A 21345-nucleotide genomic window follows, 5' to 3' on the forward strand; every position below is an offset into this window, starting at 1 on the left:
ATAAGTTCAGGCTGAACTGAACTGTGATGCTGATGGTGAGGGGGCGGGGCTTAGGGGGCGGTTTGGGATTGGGCCATTCATTAACCTGCTTCCAGAGGAAGAGGAGCTCTCGCTGACGGCTGAAGGTCCATAAAGGTTCCTCTACACCAGAGCTATTCAGCCCTTTGTCATTAAAGTTGGTGGGGACGCTCTGCAGGGCGGGTGCTGCAGCTACAAGACCCGACGGCTTCTGATAGGTTTGGACATTGTTTTTTTTAAAACTTAGCTCAAAAATAAATGGCAGATATGTCTATTTAATGCTTATTGTTGAGAATGCAAGTTTTTTTTTTTTTTTTTTTTTTACAAAAGTAAAAAAAAAAGACAGACCGATGCGTTTTAGTGGCTCATTTATTAAGTGATCTAAATCAGCCGCAACATTAAAAATACTATATACTAAAACAGATAGTTACAGATGATACTGATGGTAACTGAAACATATTAGACATCCCTGCAAATATATAACTGCAAATAGGAAAACTAAAAAATATGAAAACCTGAAAGGTACTAAAACTAACAGGCAGTTATTTCTGAGTCTTGCTGATTTACAAAAGACAAAAGTTTAACATTGCACGTATTTTTTCCCACAAAATATTGTGGTGAAACGGTGGTTTGGTCTGTCCCCACCAGGCCGACGTTGGTATGGTCTGTCCCCACCAGGTTGACGATGGTGTGGACATGTCCCAACCAGGCCGACGATGGTGTGGCCTGTCCCCACCAGGCCGGCGATGGTGTGGTCTGTCCCCACCAGGCCGGCGATGGTGTGGTCTGTCCCCACCAGGCCGGCGATGGTGTGGTCTGTCCCCACCAGGCCGGCGATGGTGTGGTCTGTCCCCACAAAAGTGAAACAGAGACACATGTCCCCACCAGGCCAACGATGGTGTGGACATGTCCCCACCAGGCCAACGATGGTGTGGACATGTCCCCACCAGTCCTTCATAAAGTTACACCTATGCTTCCACTTCTTCAATCAAATAACATTTCCTCTCCACTGGCCTCCTGTTCATCGTGTTTCAGTCAGGTGAGAGGAGGTGGGGGACCAATTACAAGATGCTGGACGGTGGAACCTGAAGACCAGGGTAGAAGACCTCTGCTCTACACCACAGAACCTCATCTTCAGTTCCTCCAAGCCTCTGCATCCAAACAGGTAGAGCAGGAAGCTGATTCAGTGCAGTAGATGGTCAGCTGATCAGGACCATGCTGTACTAACTGGATAGCCCCCCCCATGAGGGAATTTCTAATATTTAAAGTTCTGAGTTCAGATAATTACACCTCAAACATTGGGACAAAAAGACACTGACCTGGAGTCCTCTCCTTTTTATTTGTTCAGTGGTTCAATCATCAGAATAATATGAAAAAATGAAAGCAGGCAAGCAGTAACAGTTTCATAGACCTTAGACTGAAACAGAGACACATCATACGGTGACAAGGGAGCACCGCTCAGAGGAACGGAGAGAACCTTTAAGTGTTTAAGAAACAATGCCATGCAAGGCAGTACGAGGTTCCAGAGGCCATGGCCCAGCACCACGTCCGTCCACCTGGACACCAGAGGAGCGTCTAAGGGGACAGCATCTCCTCGACACCAGAGGAGCGTCTAAGGGGACAGCATCTCCTGGACACCAGAGAAACGTCTAAGGGGACAGCATCTCCTGGACACCAGAGGAGCGTCTAAGGGGACAGCATCTCCTGGACACCAGAGAAACGTCTAAGGGGACAGCGTCTCCTGGACACCAGAGGAGCGTCTAAGGGGACAGCGTCTCCTGGACACCAGAGGAGCATCTAGAGGGGATTTGGTCGTCCCTTCTTCTTGTTCCTCCTCTCCTTCCGCAGAGGGACATGCTGCCTCTTCCAGTCATCGAAGATCCTGCTCTTGGCGTGGCTCAAGCCTTGGCCGGACTGCACAGGAGCTGACGGAAGCCTAGCCAGGGTAAATGGCTGATATGGTGCAGAGGGTCCATCAAAGGACAGGGAACGCTGGTACTGGTTCTGCGAGGCATGCATGATGCGGCTAGCGGGTTTCTTCTGGCTCTGACTGGTAACAGAGGAAGAACTCGCAGTGCATCCCCTCCTGAGCAGCTGATGCTTCTCTTTCGGCGGGACACTAGTTGTTCTGGGGGACTGGCTGGGTCCAGTCAGGTCTCTGCCTGCCTCTTCAGATGCCCCCACCAGTGTAACCAGTTCATTAGAGGTGGAATTCCTGTCAAAAAGGCGAGGAATAAGGGCTGAGTCCGAGGAGCGCCTGGCGCCGCGGGAAATCGATTTCTGCTTCTTTTTCTTAGGAACCAGAACCTTCTCAGGGTGTCTGCCTGGTTCTGATGACTGTCTGGGTGTGGGTTGGTCTTCTCCTGAGGGTCCATCAGACTGAGGCACACGGTGCTCTGGTTGGGACCCGTGCTGAGGTTCAGCAGAGTCTGTAGGAGCCGGTCCTGGTTCTCCAGAACCTGCTTGGTTCCCCCCTCTGTGGTCGACGTCATCCTCTGAGTCAGACACAATAATTACAACGCCTTCGTCCTTCGGATCACGGTCCTCCTCTTCAAGCAGAATGCATTCGGAGCCGCTGTCCGTACTTTGTGAAGAACGTTGGACAGAACCCGTCTGGCATTCTGATTCGCAGCGCTTGTCATCTTCGTCATCAGAGCCCAGGAGGTCAATGATCTCAGCGTCACCGCTCTCCTTGTCGGAGCATGTCTTTGGACTCTGACAGGCGGGGATGATCATGGAAAGCTGTCCAAATCGGACCGCTTGCTCCTGATCGTCAGGCGTGTCAAAGACGGCCATCTGGGAAAAGGCAGAGGCTGGTACTGGCTGTGGAACCAAGCACAGGTTCTGCTCTACCTCTCCCAGCTCCTCTGCTGAGGCGGGTCGGTCCAGAGGATCAAAGCTGAGGTCCAACATGCTGACAGGGATCACCTCCCAGTCATCTTCATCCTCTTCATCGCTGGGAGTGGAACCGGGCTCATAGAGGATGGCATACTGCTCTTCCAAAGCCATCTCCTCACATGTGGGATGATCCGGTTCTATGGGAACTTCAGCCAAATCTTGATTACACAGTGATGCTTCTCCATCCGGGCCGGGCTCTGGGTGGGCCCGGCCCGGCTCGTTCTCTAATGTTCTGCTGGAACCCATCCCTGTGCTATGGAGCTGGTTCCCCCCTTCCCCCACACCCGGGCACTGCTTCGATGGTTCCTCTGCGTCTGATATGTCTTCGTACTGAGGATCAGTCAACAGCGGGAAAGGCGGTGATCCATTGGCGTAGCTTGGTTCTGGATCATTGGGTTGGGTTTGTGGGACGGTCTTGGTTGGATTATGCTGGTCTGAGCCCAATGTGAGGTCACTGAGCTGTGACAGATCCTGGGCTGCCTCTCCAACCACCTCAAGGAAGCATCCAGGATCTCCATCTGTGTCAGATGGAGTCGGCATGTCTGATGGGAACCCAGAGCTCCTGACAGGATCACAGGAAGGCGCCCGGTGCTGGTTCTGGGAGGTTGATGGATTTTCTGTAGGAGTCAGAAGAAGAAGAGAAGGTTACCTAACAGTCATTGTTGTTCATTCAGGCTGAGGTTCTACACCCCGCAAGCGTTACTGACCCAAAACACTCAAGGAAGGCTGAATCAAATGCTGTCCACGCTATGGTCCCACTGGGTGGAGCCGAGCTCAAACAGACTCACACAGAGATTATGTTTTCAATGCTTTTAACATTATGATAAATAAATGTAAACAACAAATGTTAACAGATATCAGTGGTCATATCCTGCAGCAGGTTTCAGCGCGGCGTAGCGTCAGGTAGGTGGCTGATGTAGACAAAGCAGTGGGTGTGTCTCAGGCCACGGATCCCAAAGGGGAAAAAAAGGAAGATAACTGATGAGAACAGAAGATTCAAAGGAAAATTGCTTTCATTACCAATGAGGAAGGATTGCTTGCATGTTTGCTTTTAATGAGAGGTTATCAAATAATAAAAGAGTAATTAGGAAAGGCATTTCCAGGGAAGACTGCTAAATCTGCAGCCCACCACCAAGCTGGGAGAGAGGGAAAAAGTGTGATCGCAGAACTTCTGGATAAATTAGAGGAGAGCAAAGATAGATTTAAGAAGTGGATTGCATCTAAAAAACTCCACTACTGCTGCTGGTTTGGTTGAAACATAGAAAACCATTCATAGATCCAAAAGGTAGCGCTCTGATGCAGGGATGGCAAACTGTCTGCCATTTTCCCCCCAACATCCTCAAAATAAAAATAAGACCAAGTAGCGCTGGTGACGGAGGATGTGGGATTTCAGGTTTAGAGAGCTCTGCTCTGATGATGTCAGTTCCTGCTTGGTTCCTCATGACTCAGTGGGAGACCTCGAGAGAAGTTGTTTAGAAAGGGGACAGCCACGCTTGGAATCTCCATAGCACACAGAAAGGTGGTCTGAGCCTCTTAGAGTTGTAGTGTCAGTGATATATGCCTCCAGCATCCATACAGTCGTACCAGACTGTGTTTGACACTGGGCCAACCTCAACGGCTGGTTACAATGTCAATGGGGCAACACCTTGAACACACACAAAGTGTTGGGCCACAAGGTAACACCAGAACCACCTGGATCCCATTAGAGACATGAGGGACAAGACTCTGCTGTACATCTACAGCTTATGGACAAAGGACATTCTTTTGAGGACCAGAATGTTCACATTTTGGACAAAGAAGACAAGTTGTTTAGAAGGATGTGAAGGAAGCCATCTATGTTCAGAAAGAAAAACCAACGTTAAACGGCGTGAAAAGGGGGTCGCCATCGAAACTGTAGAATCACCCATGGATCCACACTATGAGCAGCCAAATACATGAGCTGCTGATGGGGAAAATGTCAGACGGCTTGCCTGGTGGCATCATTTCGATCCCAACAGCCCTTTGGAGCTCTTGGGAAGCTCTGGAGCTGCCTAGCTGGAAAGCTGCTGATTGGTCTGATGAGCCTGAACGGTCCATGCATGTGCCTCCAGAGCAGCTGATCCAAACAACTCCTCTGGAACAACTTGGACACCGCCCCATGCCTCTGTCAGGGGAGACTGTGCCAACCAGACCTGCCACAAGCTTGGATGACATAAAACATGACACGGCCAAGCTCTCTGGTCATCAGCACAAAGGCCTGCAATGATGCGTCACCGAATCCATCTGCTGCAGTTGCACCAACACCATCCTGAAGTGATGCAGAGAGGGCAAACAAGAGGTGTGCCAAGGTGGCCAGCACATGCTCCTGCATTGTATGCCTTACTGACGACGTCATCTATGACCTGACATCGAGTTCGTGGGCATCAAAAATCAGAGTGAAGTGCCTCATCCGGTTTAACGATTAATGAGGCAACTAGGGCTGCAACAACGAATCGATAAAATCAATAAAAATCGACTTTTAAAAGCGTTGGCAACGAATTTCATCATCGATTAGTTGTGTCGCGCAATTAATGCGTCATCCGCCGCCGTCGTCATTGCCGTGGGGCGCCTCCCCCATCCCAACTCCGCTTCCGCAGGAGTCCCTCTCACCGCTGCAGTCAGAGGATGTTTACCCTCAGCGTCCAGACTGCAAATGAAGTGGGCATGCGCCGGGATTGACGGGGCAAATTGATCACAATAATTAAAATAGCCTGCGCTTTGGAAAGCGAAAACAGTCATAACAGGCAACTTTTGTAAAAACAAATGAACATGGCACGGAAGCACCGCTGTTATGATGCAGCACCTGAAAAGAAAACAGTGAAGAGAGCTGATCAGCAGGGTGAGCGGCCATGTTTGTTTGGTTTTAAAGTGGGGAAAAGTAACGTTAGTTTCTCAGGTAGCTCATCTGATGCTTTCCTTACCTTGTTAGTAGGTAACAGACAGTGATAAGGTCGGCTACTTATTTTACTTTTAATTTCATTTGAATTAGCTTAAGCAGCGTTTATATTTACTTTATAAATAAATTAACTTGCAAATTATGAGGGCAAGGCTTTTAAAGTTTAAATCTTCTGGCAAAGATAAAGTAAAGAAGATCCTGCAATTTATGGAAGTAAAGCAGAATAAAACCCAGCAAGATCAGTAATATGTCAATTAATTATCTGCCACATTCCCATGTAAATATCTGTCTTTGGAGGATGTGTTTTGTAGCACCCCTAGTTCTCTCATTTTTATTCCAAATACAATTTCTAATTTGAATCACAGGGCTATTTTTATCTCTATGGTTCAGTATTTTCTCAAGTAGCAACTTTAACTGCTATACTTTCCTGTCTTAAAAGGCAGAACTCTTCTAGTCTAAAAAAAACTCATTTGTTGAAATGGGGGGGGCCTATTGTTTGAGCCCCTTAGGGGCTTTTAAAAACAAAAATAACTGTCTTTTTTTGCACTTTATGAAACAAAGTACCCTATATTTTGTCGATGTACAGCTACATTTCTCATGTAAGTTTGCGTAGTTTTAACACAAACATTTATTTTTCATATTGCACCAGTACAGTTAATGAGCAACCTGTACTTGTGTGCTTGTTTGTTCTGTCTAAAATGTTTATTTTGGAATAAAGAGGTTAATATAAAAAATATTTTTTGTCCGATTCATCGATTAATCGAAAAAATAATCGGCCGATTCATCGATTTTTAAAATAATCGTTAGTTGCAGCCCTAGAGGCAACAGTAGGTTCAACTGCTGACATACAATCCAGGCCAGCCTTGGCTGACTCATGCATGGCAGCCAGCACTCGACCATCGGTGGACAGAAATCTGTGAACAGTTGCAGATGCAGCAAGAGACAACATCCTCCTCAGTGGACAAGCCAAGCATGCAAGGAGAGGAGAGCCAAGCTGCTGGCTGTGAAGCATCAGACTGGCATGCTTACAAAGCCTTCATCTCTCCCAATTCAGTATATAATCCCTCAACTCTTGAGGCTAGGTCAGGCTTGGTCCGCTTCCTCTTAGAAGGGGGTGCAGAGGCCGTGGTCTTACCATGGCAGCACCTAGAACCCTTGAGTGTGGCTACCTGCCCAGAGGGCAGGAGGTCTGAGTCCTCCTGAGGGCAAACCTGGGCCAACCGAGCCACCGTTACGTCATTCACCACAATAACTGTAGACAATTTTCCCATGTCGGTAAAAGAAATAAAAGTAATTCATTTTTCCAATTCGTCTTTTTTCCAGTGCGCGAGGGTAGCCGGTATTTCCATTCCCCTTTAAGACAAGGCAGCATGTGTGTAATCATGTCAGAAAACTGTCGGGAGTACTCAGAGTACCCATCCAACCTCTTCCACCACCTGCACCACAAGCACACTGCCGATATTGAAGATGTGCAAAAGGCTCGGAGTAAGAAGCAAGGTCTGAGAGGTGTAACTTCTCGACAGAAACTGGTGGATAGAGATAACCAATGTGATGGCCTGCCACATAGCGAAGGATATGGTGGTTCCAGTAGCTACAGTAGAGTGCCTGGGATTTTTTTGCCTCATGAAAGTGGCTCACAAAAAGTACCCCATACCATCACAAAAATATTTTTCACAAACTGTCACCCTGATATGTATAGCACAGAGAGAGAGAAGGTTACTGGTGAGCTTGGATGCATCAAACACTTTGCAGCAACCTCCAACCTGTGGTCAAGTGGCACCACGGACCCCTATATGAGCTTCACTGTTTATTATATAGACCACAAGTGGTAACTGTTAGAGTGATAACTATCCTGTGTTTCAACCAGATGGGTCATAAACTTTTATGACCTCCTGTAGGTCATGAGGCAGAATCACACGGCTGTGTGACTTCCATCCAGCCAGTTGGTCAATTCACACTATCTTGTTACCTGCATCCTCCCAGACAATGATTACTGGCTCTTCTGTTTTAGGCCCGCCTGTTTGATGTTGTAAACTGTTAATAAAAGGCTTTGCCATGAAGGGATCTGTGTGAGAAGGTGATGGCTTTCCAAGCCAGTATCTTCTCTCCACCCGGCACACACTGACGTCACAAAACCCTGTCTCTGTGTTGATCATTTTCCTTTTAATCTTTTAAACTCACATTTCTCTGGATTAAAACCCAACATTTTTGGTGCTGAAACTCCGGGAGTCAAGATCCAATTGTCCAGGACCGTGCAGGACCAAGGCCAAGAAACTGTCGACAACCGTCCACCCTTTGCCGGACAGAGCCAATAGGTTGGTCCAGCCCTGCCCTGGACATCCTGGTGACGACTCAAGCTGAGGACTGATCTGCACAGAAACGGTACGCCTAAAGTTTTTTATCAACAGTTGGTCTGGGACCACGTGAAAGCTATAACTAGTTGTAGTCGCCAGAATATTTGACAAACAGGGTTTGTTGTGATAGATCTGGGATCGGTATTCTATGCGTTTGGGTCTGGGACCCTCTGTGTGAAAGCTATAACTAGTTGTAGTCGCTAGAATATTTGACAAACAGGGTTTGTTGTGATAGATCTGGGATCGGTATTCTGTGCGTTTGGGTCTGGGACCCTCTGTGTGAAAGCTATAACTAGTTGTAGTTGCAAGAATATTTGACGAAACCAAGTTTTGTTTACAAGTCTGGGACCTGGGTATTCTGTGCGTTTGGGTCTGGGACCCTCTGTGTTCAAGCTATAACTGGTTGTAGTTGCAAGAATATTTGACGAAACCAAGTTTTGTTTACAGGTCTGGGACCTGGGTATTCTGTGCATTCGAGTCTGGGACTCTATGTTTGTAAAAAAAAATAAAAAATATTAGGCCTTAGGTGTGTGTGACTGTGTGAAAGTGTGTGAGGAAACAATCGAACCGCTGTGTACTGGACTAAATTCTTTAAAAATGGGACAAGGCAGTAGTAAGAAGGAAATGCCAGGTGATGTTAGATGGATGGTGGCATGTTGTGGTGGTGACCCAGAGTTTGCCAGAAAGTGGATTGAGAAGGAGGACTGGGATGGAAAGTTGAGAGTTGAGCCGCTGACAAAGATTCAGCAGAAGGTGGAGATGAAGTTGGTGTATAAATCAAAAAGAAAACAAGCTAAATACAGAAAAGAATTAGAAGAGTTAAATAAGTGGATTATGCAAGCAAAAAATAGGGAAAGCCAAATACAACAGAAGAAGGATAGAAAGACAGCTACAATTGCTGCTGTAAAAGTTAAAGCTGATGAAGAAACTGTTGTATCCCGTATGCTTCCTCAATATCGTGACCCTAATCAAATTCAAGGGGGTGATGGGGTTCAAGCAGTGGCATCAGCTGCGCAGGAAGGTGGAGATAAACCCCATCACGGTGAATATGAACACAGCCATGCCACTGTTCCTCCTCTAGTGGCCCCACCATCGTGTGGTGATATTGGAGGAGCAGGAGCAGGCCCCCTGTCCGTGTCGTCCTCTGTGGATGGTATGGAACTCAGTGCCCCTGACCCTTGTGGGCATGAGTTGGGAGGATCAGGGGGGGATGTGAAGCTTGATTCGAAGTGTTACAGGGCTGATTATCAAGTGGAGGCTTGTGGAAGGGGCCCATCTGCCCCTATTTATCCAAGATTGGCTGAATTAAAAGAACAAGAACAGGACCAAGATCCTGGGGGGGGGGGGCATGTGCTTTTCCGGTGTTGGAGGTGGCCAACCCTCATTGTGGTCAACGCACGGGACCCCAAGATGGTGACCCACTGGATTGTGGACCCACTGTTCTTGTGTGTGGGCCATGGACAGATGCAGAGATGCGGACTGCCTGTCGAGGTTTACCTCCAGCCAGACAGAACCCAGTTAAATGGTTCGAGGATGTTAAAAATAGATTGAGAAAATTCATGGCAGAAACAGGAAAGCCATGGGCAGAAAAAGAACAAGATGACATTGACCCGCTAACTAAGTGGATGCTGAAGCTTTTTAGCGACAAAACTGTTCGGAAAACATGTAATCTGCCTAGTGCTCCTTTTGTTTCCCCACAGGAAGGCCTGAAGCCTGGAGACCGAGTGCTGATTAAAATCATCAAAAGGAAAACTTGGAAAGCTCCGAGGTGGGAAGGACCCTACATAGAGCAACTAACAACCCCCACCACTGTGAAGATCCAGGAGAGAAACACTTGGATCCACCAGAGTCATTGTAAACTGATTAAAAAAATTTCCTCAGCAAAAAAGCCCAGTTACTTTCACAGGGACCCCACGACTAAGGTATAGATCTGTGGTGAAGTCCAGCTTCAAAGGGGTTTGGTTTTTTTAGGACCAATCGTCTCAACGCTGGTGAAAAAAACAACCTAACCCAGTCTTTTAGAGTCCGGTTAGTGGGTGTTTCCTTGGACGGACTGGCAAAGATCTGAAAAACCAAAGTGGTTATGCTGCCCGGTGATGACTGTTGGACCGGTGTTCCTAGGAACTCAAACTGACTGTCTGAAACAAAGGAAGAGCAGGATGATTTTTGATGGATCCACAGCAAGTCATCCTACAGTGCCAAGATGTGGTGGCAGCATTCCAAGCGCGTTGCAGAAGATTTAAACAAAACAGACTGTTATGTTTGTACTCATATTCCTACTCCTATGAATACAATATGAATTGAAAGATACTGATGTTTTTATGTATAAGAGGAGGGAAATGTTATAGTGATAACTATCCTGTGTTTCAACCAGAAGGGTCATAAACTTTTATGACCTCCTGTAGGTCATGAGGCAGAATCACACGGCTGTGTGACTTCCATCCAGCCATTTGGTCAATTCACACTATCTTGTTACCTGCATCCTCCCAGACAATGATTACTGGCTCTTCTGTTTTAGGCCCGCCTGTTTGATGTTGTAAACTGTTAATAAAAGGCTTTGCCATGAAGGGATCTGTGTGAGAAGGTGATGGCTTTCCAAGCCAGTATCTTCTCTCCACCCGGCACACACTGACGTCACAAAACCCTGTCTCTGTGTTGATCATTTTCCTTTTAATCTTTTAAACTCACATTTCTCTGGATTAAAACCCAACAGTAACGGCACACCAGAGTGCTCGAAAAAGCATATTTACCTGATGACCACACAGAAGAGATGTTTGTTCAGGGCCTGATGCTCTCCGATGCCCTCAAAGAAGAAAAACTCCTCGCCATCATCACTGACAGCGCAGCCAACATCGTGAAATCTGCTGAGCTCCACCAGTTGAAGCAATGGTGGATTGGGCACAGATTGCACCTGGCAAGTGGTTGGTGTGTACATCTAATGGATATATCTTTCTGCAGTTCCTCGAATGTCCGTTAACTTATAATATGAATTCACCTAATGTGTAATTGTTATATAACAGCTTTAACTGTGTGACTGAGGATTGTGTGTGACAGTTAGCCCTGGCCGCTGCAGACTGCCTGGGGCTGACGTTAGCCCGTCTGCAGGGGCCAGGGCTGACGTTAGCCCGCCTGCAGGGGCCAGGGCTGACGTTAGCCCGCCTGCAGGGGCCAGGGCTGACGTTAGCCCGCCTGCAGGGGCCAGGGCTGACGTTAGCCCGCCTGCAGGGGCCAGGGCTGACGTTAGCCCTGCCTGCAGGGGCCAGGGCTGACGTTAGCCTGCCTGCAGGGGCCAGGGCTGACGTTAGCCCGCCTGCAGGGGCCAGGGCTGACATTAGCCCGCCTGCAGGGGCCAGGGCTGACGTTAGCCCTGCCTGCAGGGGCCAGGGCTGACGTTAGCCCGCCTGCAGGGGCCAGGGCTGACGTTAGCCCGCCTGCAGCAGCCAGGGCTGACGTTAGCCCGCTTGCGCGACCACGGCTGACGTTAGCCAGCAAGCAGCGACCACGGCTGCAGACGGGCTAACGTTGGCGTTGCCTGCCTTGTAAACATAAATATTTACAAGAGAGGAAACATTTTTCTCCTATTGATTGAGACATTGTTGAATGTTCCAGCTTGAATCGTTACAAGACTTTTATATTTCATTGAAAGTAATATGTAAGGCCATGTGGTCAATAAATAAATGCATGTGCCATTATTTTTAGACAGAGGGGCCAGAGCATTTATTGTGCATTTATCATCATCAGTGTAAAACTGCCCAATTTATCGATATATATACACTATATTGCCAAAAGTATTTGCTCACCCATCCAAATTATTGGAATCAGGTGTTCCAATCACTTCCATGGCCACAGGTGTATAAATTCAAGCACCTAGGCATGCAGACTGTTTTTACAAACATTTGTGAAAGAATGGGTCGCTCTCAGGAGCTCAGTGAATTCCAGCGTGGAACTGTGATAGGATGCCACCTGTGCAACAAATCCAGTCGTGAAATTTCCTCGCTCCTAAATATTCCACAGTCAACTGTCAGCTGTATTATAAGAAAATGGAAGTGTTTGGGAACGACAGCAACTCAGCCACGAAGTGGTAGGCCACGTAAACTGACGGAGCGGGGTCAGCGGATGCTGACGCGCATAGTGCGAAGAGGTCGCCAACTTTCTGCAGAGTCAATCACTACAGACCTCCAAACTTCATGTGGCCTTCAGATTAGCTCAAGAACAGTGCGCAGAGAGCTTCATGGAATGGGTTTCCATGGTCGAGCAGCTGCATCCAAGCCATACATCACCAAGTGCAATGCAAAGCGTCGGATGCGGTGGTGTAAAGCACGCCGCCACTGGACTCTAGAGCAGTGGAGACGCGTTCTCTGGAGTGACGAATCGCGCTTCTCCATCTGGCAATCTGATGGACGGGTCTGGGTTTGGCGGTTGCCAGGAGAACGGTACTTGTCTGACTGCATTGTGCCAAGTGTAAAGTTTGGTGGAGGGGGGATTATGGTGTGGGGTTGTTTTTCAGGAGCTGGGCTTGGCCCCTTAGTTCCAGTGAAAGGAACTCTGAATGCTTCAGCATACCAAGACATTTTGGACAATTCCATGCTCCCAACTTTGTGGGAACAGTTTGGAGCTGGCCCCTTCCTCTTCCAACATGACTGTGCACCAGTGCACAAAGCAAGGTCCATAAAGACATGGATGACAGAGTCTGGTGTGGATGAACTTGACTGGCCTGCACAGAGTCCTGACCTCAACCCGATAGAACACCTTTGGGATGAATTAGAGCGGAGACTGAGAGCCAGGCCTTCTCGTCCAACATCAGTGTGCGACCTCACAAATGCGCTTCTGGAAGAATGGTCAAAAATTCCCATAAACACACTCCTAAACCTTGTGGACAGCCTTCCCAGAAGAGTTGAAGCTGTTCTAGCTGCAAAGGGTGGACCGACGTCATATTGAACCCTATGGATTAGGAACGGGATGTCACTTAAGCTCATATGTGAGTCAAGGCAGGTGAGCAAATACTTTTGGCAATATAGTGTATATATATATATATTAGGGGTGGAACGGTTCACAAAATCCATGGTTCGGTTCGGTTCACAGTTTCGTGGTCACGGTTTTCGGTTCGGTTCGGTATATGTTTATTGTTACAACGAAAAATAAAAAAATAATAAAAATGTATGAGTTTTTTAAATGAAATTAATGAAAAAAAAAAAATAAAATTAATGCATTGTAATTATTTTTAATGATTCGCGAAAACCATGGATCATTTCCGCATGTTTTGCTGCTTTGAATTTAATCATCTCGCGCATGCCCTCTACGATCTCCAAGGACCTCAGAGCGGAGCGGACGGGAGCCACAGCGGAGGCTGTAGGCTTTGCTTTGTGCAGGCGGTCTGGAGCGCAGCAGGGCGGAGCGGGGGTTGCTGACGGAGTATGAGGGATTTTGGGGTTAGCATGACATGTTGGTCATGTTGCTGTTAGCATAAACAAAACGTGTTGCACAATGCTTGCACACTGTTGCACTTTTATCCACAACTTTCTTTCCGCCGTCATCGTAGGTCACTCTAAATGCAAAGTGGTCCCATACAGCAGACCTATAAAGTGCTGCTGGCGCGTCTTCCAACTCCTGTTCTTTCCCGCTCGCCAGATCCACACAATTCTCCACAACAACTGATTTTTCCCTGCTACACCCGGCTACGCTGCTTCGCTTCTTCTTCTTCTTGTTTACTACTGGTGGTTGGCTTTGGTCGCAGTACCGCCACCTTCTGCTCTGGAATGTAAACGCTTTGCCTATGAGAAAAAGAAGCAGCACATGAACTGAACGAAACGCTTTTAAACAGTCTGGATAACAAAAAAAGAACAACAACTAAGCTGCAATAAAGTCAGAAAACATGGTAAGAATTAGCCTCAAGATCGAGAGACAGCCCGAACTCAACCGTCACCAACAAACAGCATACTTACCTTGTAAATCCTGTACAAAGATCAATCTTTTCTCAGCTCCAGCCAGGGGGAGACAGGGCTTCCAGCAACAGGGAACTGACCAAAGAATGGTCCAAAAAGCTCAAAAGCTTATGTCATACAAGGTGACCCGCACAAGAAAAGTAGTAAGTAGGAACATAGTCAGCATATATATTGCCACTGAGTGGTCATCCAGGTTGTCACAGGTGGGACTGAGTAAGTATAATTACTCAAAATGCACAAAGGGAACTTTCACTGCTTTCAGCACCGCCCTCCGGCGGTCTGTAGTGATAAAATAGAACCTCCCTATGTAAGAAAAAGTTTAAAAGTCCTAAAACCGGCTGCAGGAAAGTTCAGTGGATTGTTGAACTTAAGGTCTTCAATGACCAAAATAAATGAGTAAAAACACCTTTAATGTATTTATTGACTTGCTCACCTCTGTCCTCAAACTGCGTCGCCTCAGTGCTCCGGCTGTTTTCAAAGGCTGATGGGGAAACAGTCAGCTTAGAACCGTCGTCTTTGCTGGAGACAGAGGTATGGAGGTCCGGAACAAGGCTGGAGTGCGATGTCCCAGAGTCCAATTGGAGTAAAGGGTCTGTTTGCTTTGGGGTTCTGTTGTTGAACAGAGCATATTCTCTGGATGACCTAAACTCTGCCACCCTGGCTGCAATCATTTCACATATTTCATCGTTGGTCAGGGGTTTGGTTCCCCTGTCTGTCAACCCACACACTGTTGATCGGTAACAACTTAGAGAGGATGGCAGGGCCATCTTCTGAGAGGCTTCTTAGAACCTTCAAGAACTTTGATCAAACAAACAATATAAAGGTTGATCAAAAGGATAGAGTACTATGATTCAAACAGTACTACTCTGTCCCTCGGCTGGCTTTAGACCTGCTAGATCACTGAACTAGAGAAGGATCTGAGCAGGGCTCTCTGGGGATCACAAAACATCTAGGGACTGCTTTCAAGTTGAAGTCATCCAAATTCTGGTTGGGGCTCTCCTAGGTTTGGGTCAGAGAACTGTCCTGGGTTTGGGTCGTAGAACTCTTTGGGGTTAGGGTCGGAGAACTCTTTGGGGTTAGGGTCGGAGAACTCTTTGGGGTTAGGGTCAGAGAACTCCCTGAGTCTGTGGTTCCTGGGATGTTCTGCAGCGATGGGAAATCGCCCAGATGATTCCAGATGAAGGATGATCTGCAGAGACCTTCATGGACCAATGAAGATCATGGATCAGGTCTTGGCTGCAGGGAGAGAAAAGAGAAAAGATCTAGATGAATCAGATTTCCATACAGAGTGATCTAAAATGAGAGACTATCTGGGGCCCCTGGTCTTGGTTCTGTCTCTAAAAGCTGGAACAGTGAGGGCGGACAATGACCTCTGGACTGACCACAGCTTCATCATCATCATCATCATCATCATCATCATCATCATCATCATCATCATCATCATCATCATCATCATCATCATCCTCAGCTTGTACTAAGAAACCTGCTCCTAAGGGTGAGAGGTCAGGTCAATCCATGGTTCACTTCTGAGCTGCAGATTACCCTGTGCAATAACATGTTTCTCTATATTTGACACCCAGTGCAATAACCCAGTGCCGGAACGAACATGGACTCTCTGGTACTGTTCCTGCGGCGGCGACGCTCAATGTGAGGGACTGGATCAGAACCGCAGCCTCACCACAGTCAGCCTGAGCCCCACTTCATTTAAATGCTCCCCAATAAATGGAGGAAAATGTTTACTGTCACACTGAACGTGATTCGAGCAGCAAAGCAGTCTCCGCTACTTCGTCTCCGCTACCAGCTCTGCCGCACATCAACCAGGTCTGGATCAGTCTGAATCATCTGCATTTTAACAAAGTAGCCCAACTTATACGTTGGATAAGTTATGAGCACGCTGAAGTACGCTGAAACTGGGTGGCACAAGAAGAGATACGGCGAAATGCCTGCGTCTGCCATCCGTGGGCCGTCAGTTCCAGGTCAGTTATCTGATGGTCGACATCCGTTCAGTGTCACTTCCTCTTATCCTAAACCTCTGAGTAACTTGTGCATAACTTATCAAGAACTACTGCTAGAGTCTGAAGCTTCATGTCATCTACCGCTAGAGTCTGAAGCTTCATGTCATCTACCGCTGGAGTCTGAAGCTTCATGTCATCTACCGCTGGAGTGTGAAGCTTCACATCATCTACCGCTGGAGTGTGAAGCTTCACGTCATCTACCGCTGGAGTGTGAAGCTTCATGTCATCTACCGCTGGAGTCTGAAGCTTCACGTCATCTACCGCTGGAGTCTGAAGCTTCACGTCATCTACCGCTGGAGTCTGCAGCTTCACGTCATCTACCGCTGGAGTCTGAAGCTTCGCGTCATCTACCGCTGGAGTCTGCAGCTTCACGTCATCTACCGCTGGAGTCTGCAGCTTCACGTCATCTACCGCTGGAGTCTGAAGCTTCGCGTCATCTACCGCTGGAGTGTGAAGCTTCACATCATCTACCGCTGGAGTGTGAAGCTTCACATCATCTACCGCTGGAGTCTAAAGCTTCACATGACCTACCGCTGGAGTCTAAAGCTTCACATGACCTACCGCTGGAGTCTGCAGCTTCACGTCATCTACCGCTGGAGTCTGAAGCTTCACATCATCTACCGCTGGAGTCTGAAGCTTCACATCATCTACCGCTGGAGTCTGAAGCTACACGTCATCTACCGCTGGAGTCTGAAGCTTCACGTCATCTACCGCTGGAGTCTGAAGCTTCACGTCATCTACCGCTGGAGTCTGAAGCATCACATCATCTACCGCTAGAGTCTGAAGCTTCACGTCATCTACCGCTGGAGTCTGAAGCTTCAGATCATCTACCGCTGGAGTCTGAAGCTTCAGATCATCTACCGCTGGAGTCTGAAGCTTCAGATCATCTACCGCTGGAGTCTGAAGCTTCAGATCATCTACCGCTGGAGTCTGAAGCTTCAGATCATCTACCGCTGGAGTCTGAAGCTTCAGATCATCTACAGCTGGAGTCTGAAGCTTCAGATCATCTACCGCTGGAGTCTGAAGCTTCGCGTCATCTACCGCTGTAGTCTGAAGCTTTGCGTCATCTACCGCTGGAGTCTGAAGCATCGGATCATCTACCGCTGGAGTCTGAAGCTTCACGTCATCTACCGCTGGAGTCTGAAGCTTCACATCATCTACGGCTGGAGTCTGAAGCTTCACGTCATCTACCGCTGGAGTCTGAAGCTTCGCGTCATCTACCGCTGGAGTCTGAAGCTTCAGATCATCCTGGAGTCTGAAGCTTCACATCATCTACCGCTGGAGTCTGAAGCTTCAGATCATCCTGGAGTCTGAAGCTTCACATCATCTACTGCTGGAGTCTGAAGCTACACATCATCTACCGCTGGAGTCTGAAGCTTCACGTCATCTACCGCTGGAGTCTGAAGCTTCACGTCATCTACCGCTGGAGTCTGAAGCTTCACGTCATCTACCGCTGGAGTCTGAAGCTTCACGTCATCTACCGCTGGAGTCTGAAGCTTCACGTCATCTACCGCTGGAGTCTGAAGCTACACGTCATCTACCGCTGGAGTCTGAAGCTTCACGTCATCTACCGCTGGAGTCTGAAGCTACACGTCATCTACCGCTGGAGTCTGAAGCTTCACGTCATCTACCGCTGGAGTCTGAAGCTTCACGTCATCTACCGCTGGAGTCTGAAGCATCACATCATCTACCGCTGGAGTCTGAAGCTTCAGATCATCTACCGCTGGAGTCTGAAGCTTCACGTCATCTACCGCTGGAGTCTGAAGCTTCAGATCATCTACCGCTGGAGTCTGAAGCTTCAGAATATCTACCGCTGGAGTCTGAAGCTTCAGATCATCTACCGCTGGAGTCTGAAGCTTCAGATCATCTACCGCTGGAGTCTGAAGCTTCAGATCATCTACCGCTGGAGTCTGAAGCTTCAGATCATCTACCGCTGGAGTCTGAAGCTTCAGATCATCTACCGCTGGAGTCTGAAGCATCGGATCATCTACCGCTGGAGTCTGAAGCTTCAGATCATCTACCGCTGGAGTCTGAAGCATCGGATCATCTACCGCTGGAGTCTGAAGCTTCACGTCATCTACCGCTGGAGTCTGAAGCTTCGGATCATCTACCGCTGGAGTCTGAAGCTTCACGTCATCTACCGCTGGAGTCTGAAGCTTCACGTCATCTACCGCTGGAGTCTGCAGCTTCACGTCATCTACCGCTGGAGTCTGAAGCTTCAGATCATCCTGGAGTCTGCAGCTTCACATCATCTACCGCTGGAGTCTGAAGCTTCACATCATCTACCGCTGGAGTCTGAAGCTTCACATCATCTACCGCTGGAGTCTGAAGCTTCACATCATCTACCGCTGGAGTCTGAAGCTTCACATCATCTACCGCTGGAGTCTGAAGCTTCACGTCATCTACCGCTGGAGTCTGAAGCTTCAGATCATCTCTAAATCTGGGTTTTCTAGTGATGGGTCGGGCAACACCGATGCATCGGCGCATGTGTCGGTCTCATAGAGCGAAACCTGTGTCGACGTGTGTATCGCTAGGGAAAAGTCACGTGACCGATGTTTCGAACTGATTGACAAGCCTTTATAAGGAAGCGCATCTGCCAACGAGATGCATCTGCCAAAACAATCTTGCGTGTTTTGCGAATATAAAATTCATCAAAAATTATGGAGCTTCCTCAAGCAAAAAGAAAGGTTTCTGCCGTGTGGGACCACTTTGTCATTTCGGAAAATAATTGTTTTAATTTCCTTGTTACATCCTGTTCCTCTCAAAGTTTCCACTTGATTTTCTGAGTAGAAATTCATTTCAAAGTGACCTTTAGTTTACTGTTCGTGTTATTTTCTGCAGGTTAAATGTCGCAATTGCTCAACAGAGCTTGCAAATAACAGCACCTCTTCAATGCTGAGGCATTATAGGGCCAAGCATGAGCGTGAAATCCATGATACACCCATGATGAACTCAGGTATACAGGTATTTTACAACTTACTGACTTTATTTTATTGATAATTCTGAATAATTTACTTTCTATTTTTAACCATCAAGCTTCCAGGAAGCAGATGCTTGATGAGGCTGTGCTTAATTTCATTGTAAAGGACTGCCAGCCCCTCGCTGTTGTGGAGAATGAAGGCTTCAGGGAGCTGGTTCAGCTCCTTGAGCCCTCATATGTTTTGCCAACTAGAAAGGTTTGTGTGGAAATTATCTAAAGTGGTAGTTTATTCATCAAATTTATTTTAAATATATTGATTTTCTTCTGGTTTGACTTGGTGTGGTTTTCAGACCATCAAACAACTGTTGGCCAAAAAGTACGAGGAGGAACGGGAACGAGTGAAAATGGAAGTACAGCAGACTGCGGACAGAATGTGCCTCAATAGTTGGAAGCTCAAATAAGCCCCAGCCGGGAACATCTTCACAACAGCTGTCTGCCCCCAATTCAGGCATGATATTGAGCATCATTCCTTTGTTGTTTGTAAATCATGTACTAAAATACTATTTTTTTTTTTTTTTTTTTAGATGACCTTTGGGAACATTTTGATCTCGAAGTGGGGAGGCAGACCAAAAGTGCCACAGCTGATGCCATCCTTGAGGTGCAGAGATACATGGCAGAGGGCAATATTGTGAGGTCCCAGGATCCTCTTGTATATTGGAAAAACTAAAGGACGGTTTATCCAAACCTCTTCCGCCTGGCCTTAAAATTTTTGTGCACTCCAGCTTCATCTGTGCCGTGTGAGCGGGTGTTTTCCACAGCTGGAGAACTAATATCAAAAAAGCGCAACAGACTGGATTTCAAAACGTTGCAACAACTTATTTTTTTGAATAAAAATTTGTAAAAAAAAAAATACCAGTGAACAAGCATCTTCATTTACTACATGTTTACTTAGAGATTATTACATTATGATGCAGGTTCCCATTATTCATTGACTGTGTCTAAAATATCAAATATGTTTTAATAATAATATAATGCATCATACAATGAATTGCATCATATTAGTGTATATAATAGGTCATCAAATCAGTGTCAGTTAACTCTGTCAACTAGGTTGCCTGTAGGGATTTTTAATGTCCAGCAGGTGTCAGTATTCAGTGACACAGTATCAATACAGTTTGGTAATGTGTCGAAACGTTTCATGACGCCTCATCAACCCATCACTAGGGTTTTCTATTAATATCAGGACAATAGTTCAGAGGACATCCTGTTTCCAGGCTGATAAGGAGCTGAGGAGGAGCTGAGGAGGCTCAGCTCCTCTGACGGTTAGAAAACACCAACAGTCGCTCCTCCGCTCATCAAACGTTTCTAACTTCATCTTTCTTACCGCTGAGGAAGTTCCACCAACGTTTGTGGAAACCCACGCGTGTCCGGACTGAACAGAGCCCACTCAGTGTAGGAAATCACGCTGCTTCAGCCTGCATGGGACCAAACTCTTCATAACAACTTTGGAAACATGGCGGAAGGGGGCGGGCGGAAGGAGGGCGGAATGGAGGAGGGCCAATAGTTCTGCCCATTCTAAGTCACGTGACAGAAGCGATACTTTTGGACATTATTTCACTAAAAATCCACAGATTTGTTGTCGGCTATTATAGCAGATTTTATGCATTATAATCCAGAACTACCCCCCACCGCCATCAGACTAATGAACTGTTGGAATAAAATGGGGTTAAAAAATAATTATAAAGCGCTGAATGTTGGAACTGTAAATCATATACCAGTATATGTTTATATTTGATCACTGCTGCACTTTAAAATGGAAATGTCTGTACTGAATTCAATTTATTTTTTGTTGACACTGTGTACAAAATGACAAAGTCTAAGTAGGTCTACAGCAGGGGTCACCAACACGGTGCCCGCGGGCACCAAGGGGCCCTCAAGGACCACGTGAGGTGCCCTCTTCTGAAAACAGAAGAACTCACTCAGTAGGTTAAGTTTAATTTTTGTTTATTCTGTTGCTCTTCTTTTTAATCATTTATGTATTATTTCATCATGTTAACTATTTCACCATATTTCAGTGGTCTCAAAATGACAATATTAAAATGAAAATTAGAAATGAATAAAAGAATAAAATAAGAATAAAAATAAGTTTTTATGGATGAGATTTACTGTAGGTGAACACTGATCCCTCTTGTTCATAGGTCAGTATTGGTAGCCCTTCCTATGACTCGGTAGCCATGAAGTAGCCCTCAGCCTTAAAAAGGTTGGTGACCCCTGGTCAACAGGG

At 46.9% G+C, this 21345-nt stretch overlaps 1 protein-coding gene and 1 long non-coding RNA gene across 3 annotated transcripts; one reads left to right on the top strand and one right to left on the bottom strand.

Annotated features, from left to right (window-relative positions):
• Positions 1-907: 907 nt before the first annotated feature.
• Positions 908-20599, bottom strand: LOC119781219 (cell surface glycoprotein 1-like). 2 transcript variants are annotated; one of them, XM_038281623.1, is made up of 4 exons: positions 20446-20599; positions 14560-15362; positions 1816-3533; positions 908-1593 (listed from the first exon to the last, which is right to left on the bottom strand). In XM_038281623.1, the coding sequence occupies exons 2-3, from the start codon at positions 14891-14893 to the stop codon at positions 1816-1818; spliced, it is 2052 nt and encodes a 683-aa protein (XP_038137551.1). In that variant the 5' UTR covers positions 14894-15362; positions 20446-20599; the 3' UTR covers positions 908-1593. The 2 variants fall into 2 exon arrangements, with proteins under 2 accessions (XP_038137551.1, XP_038137546.1); XM_038281618.1 differs by having other exon boundaries at positions 1480-1582; positions 1768-3533.
• Positions 19044-19518, top strand: LOC119781235. Its single transcript, XR_005280511.1, has 3 exons — positions 19044-19097; positions 19178-19317; positions 19412-19518. It is a non-coding gene; the product is annotated as an uncharacterized LOC119781235 (long non-coding RNA).
• Positions 20600-21345: the final 746 nt, after the last annotated feature.

This window comes from Cyprinodon tularosa, unplaced genomic scaffold (assembly GCF_016077235.1).
Source record: "Cyprinodon tularosa strain WSP-4 unplaced genomic scaffold, ASM1607723v1 ctg1034, whole genome shotgun sequence".
In the NCBI taxonomy this organism is placed as follows: domain Eukaryota; kingdom Metazoa; phylum Chordata; class Actinopteri; order Cyprinodontiformes; family Cyprinodontidae; genus Cyprinodon; species Cyprinodon tularosa.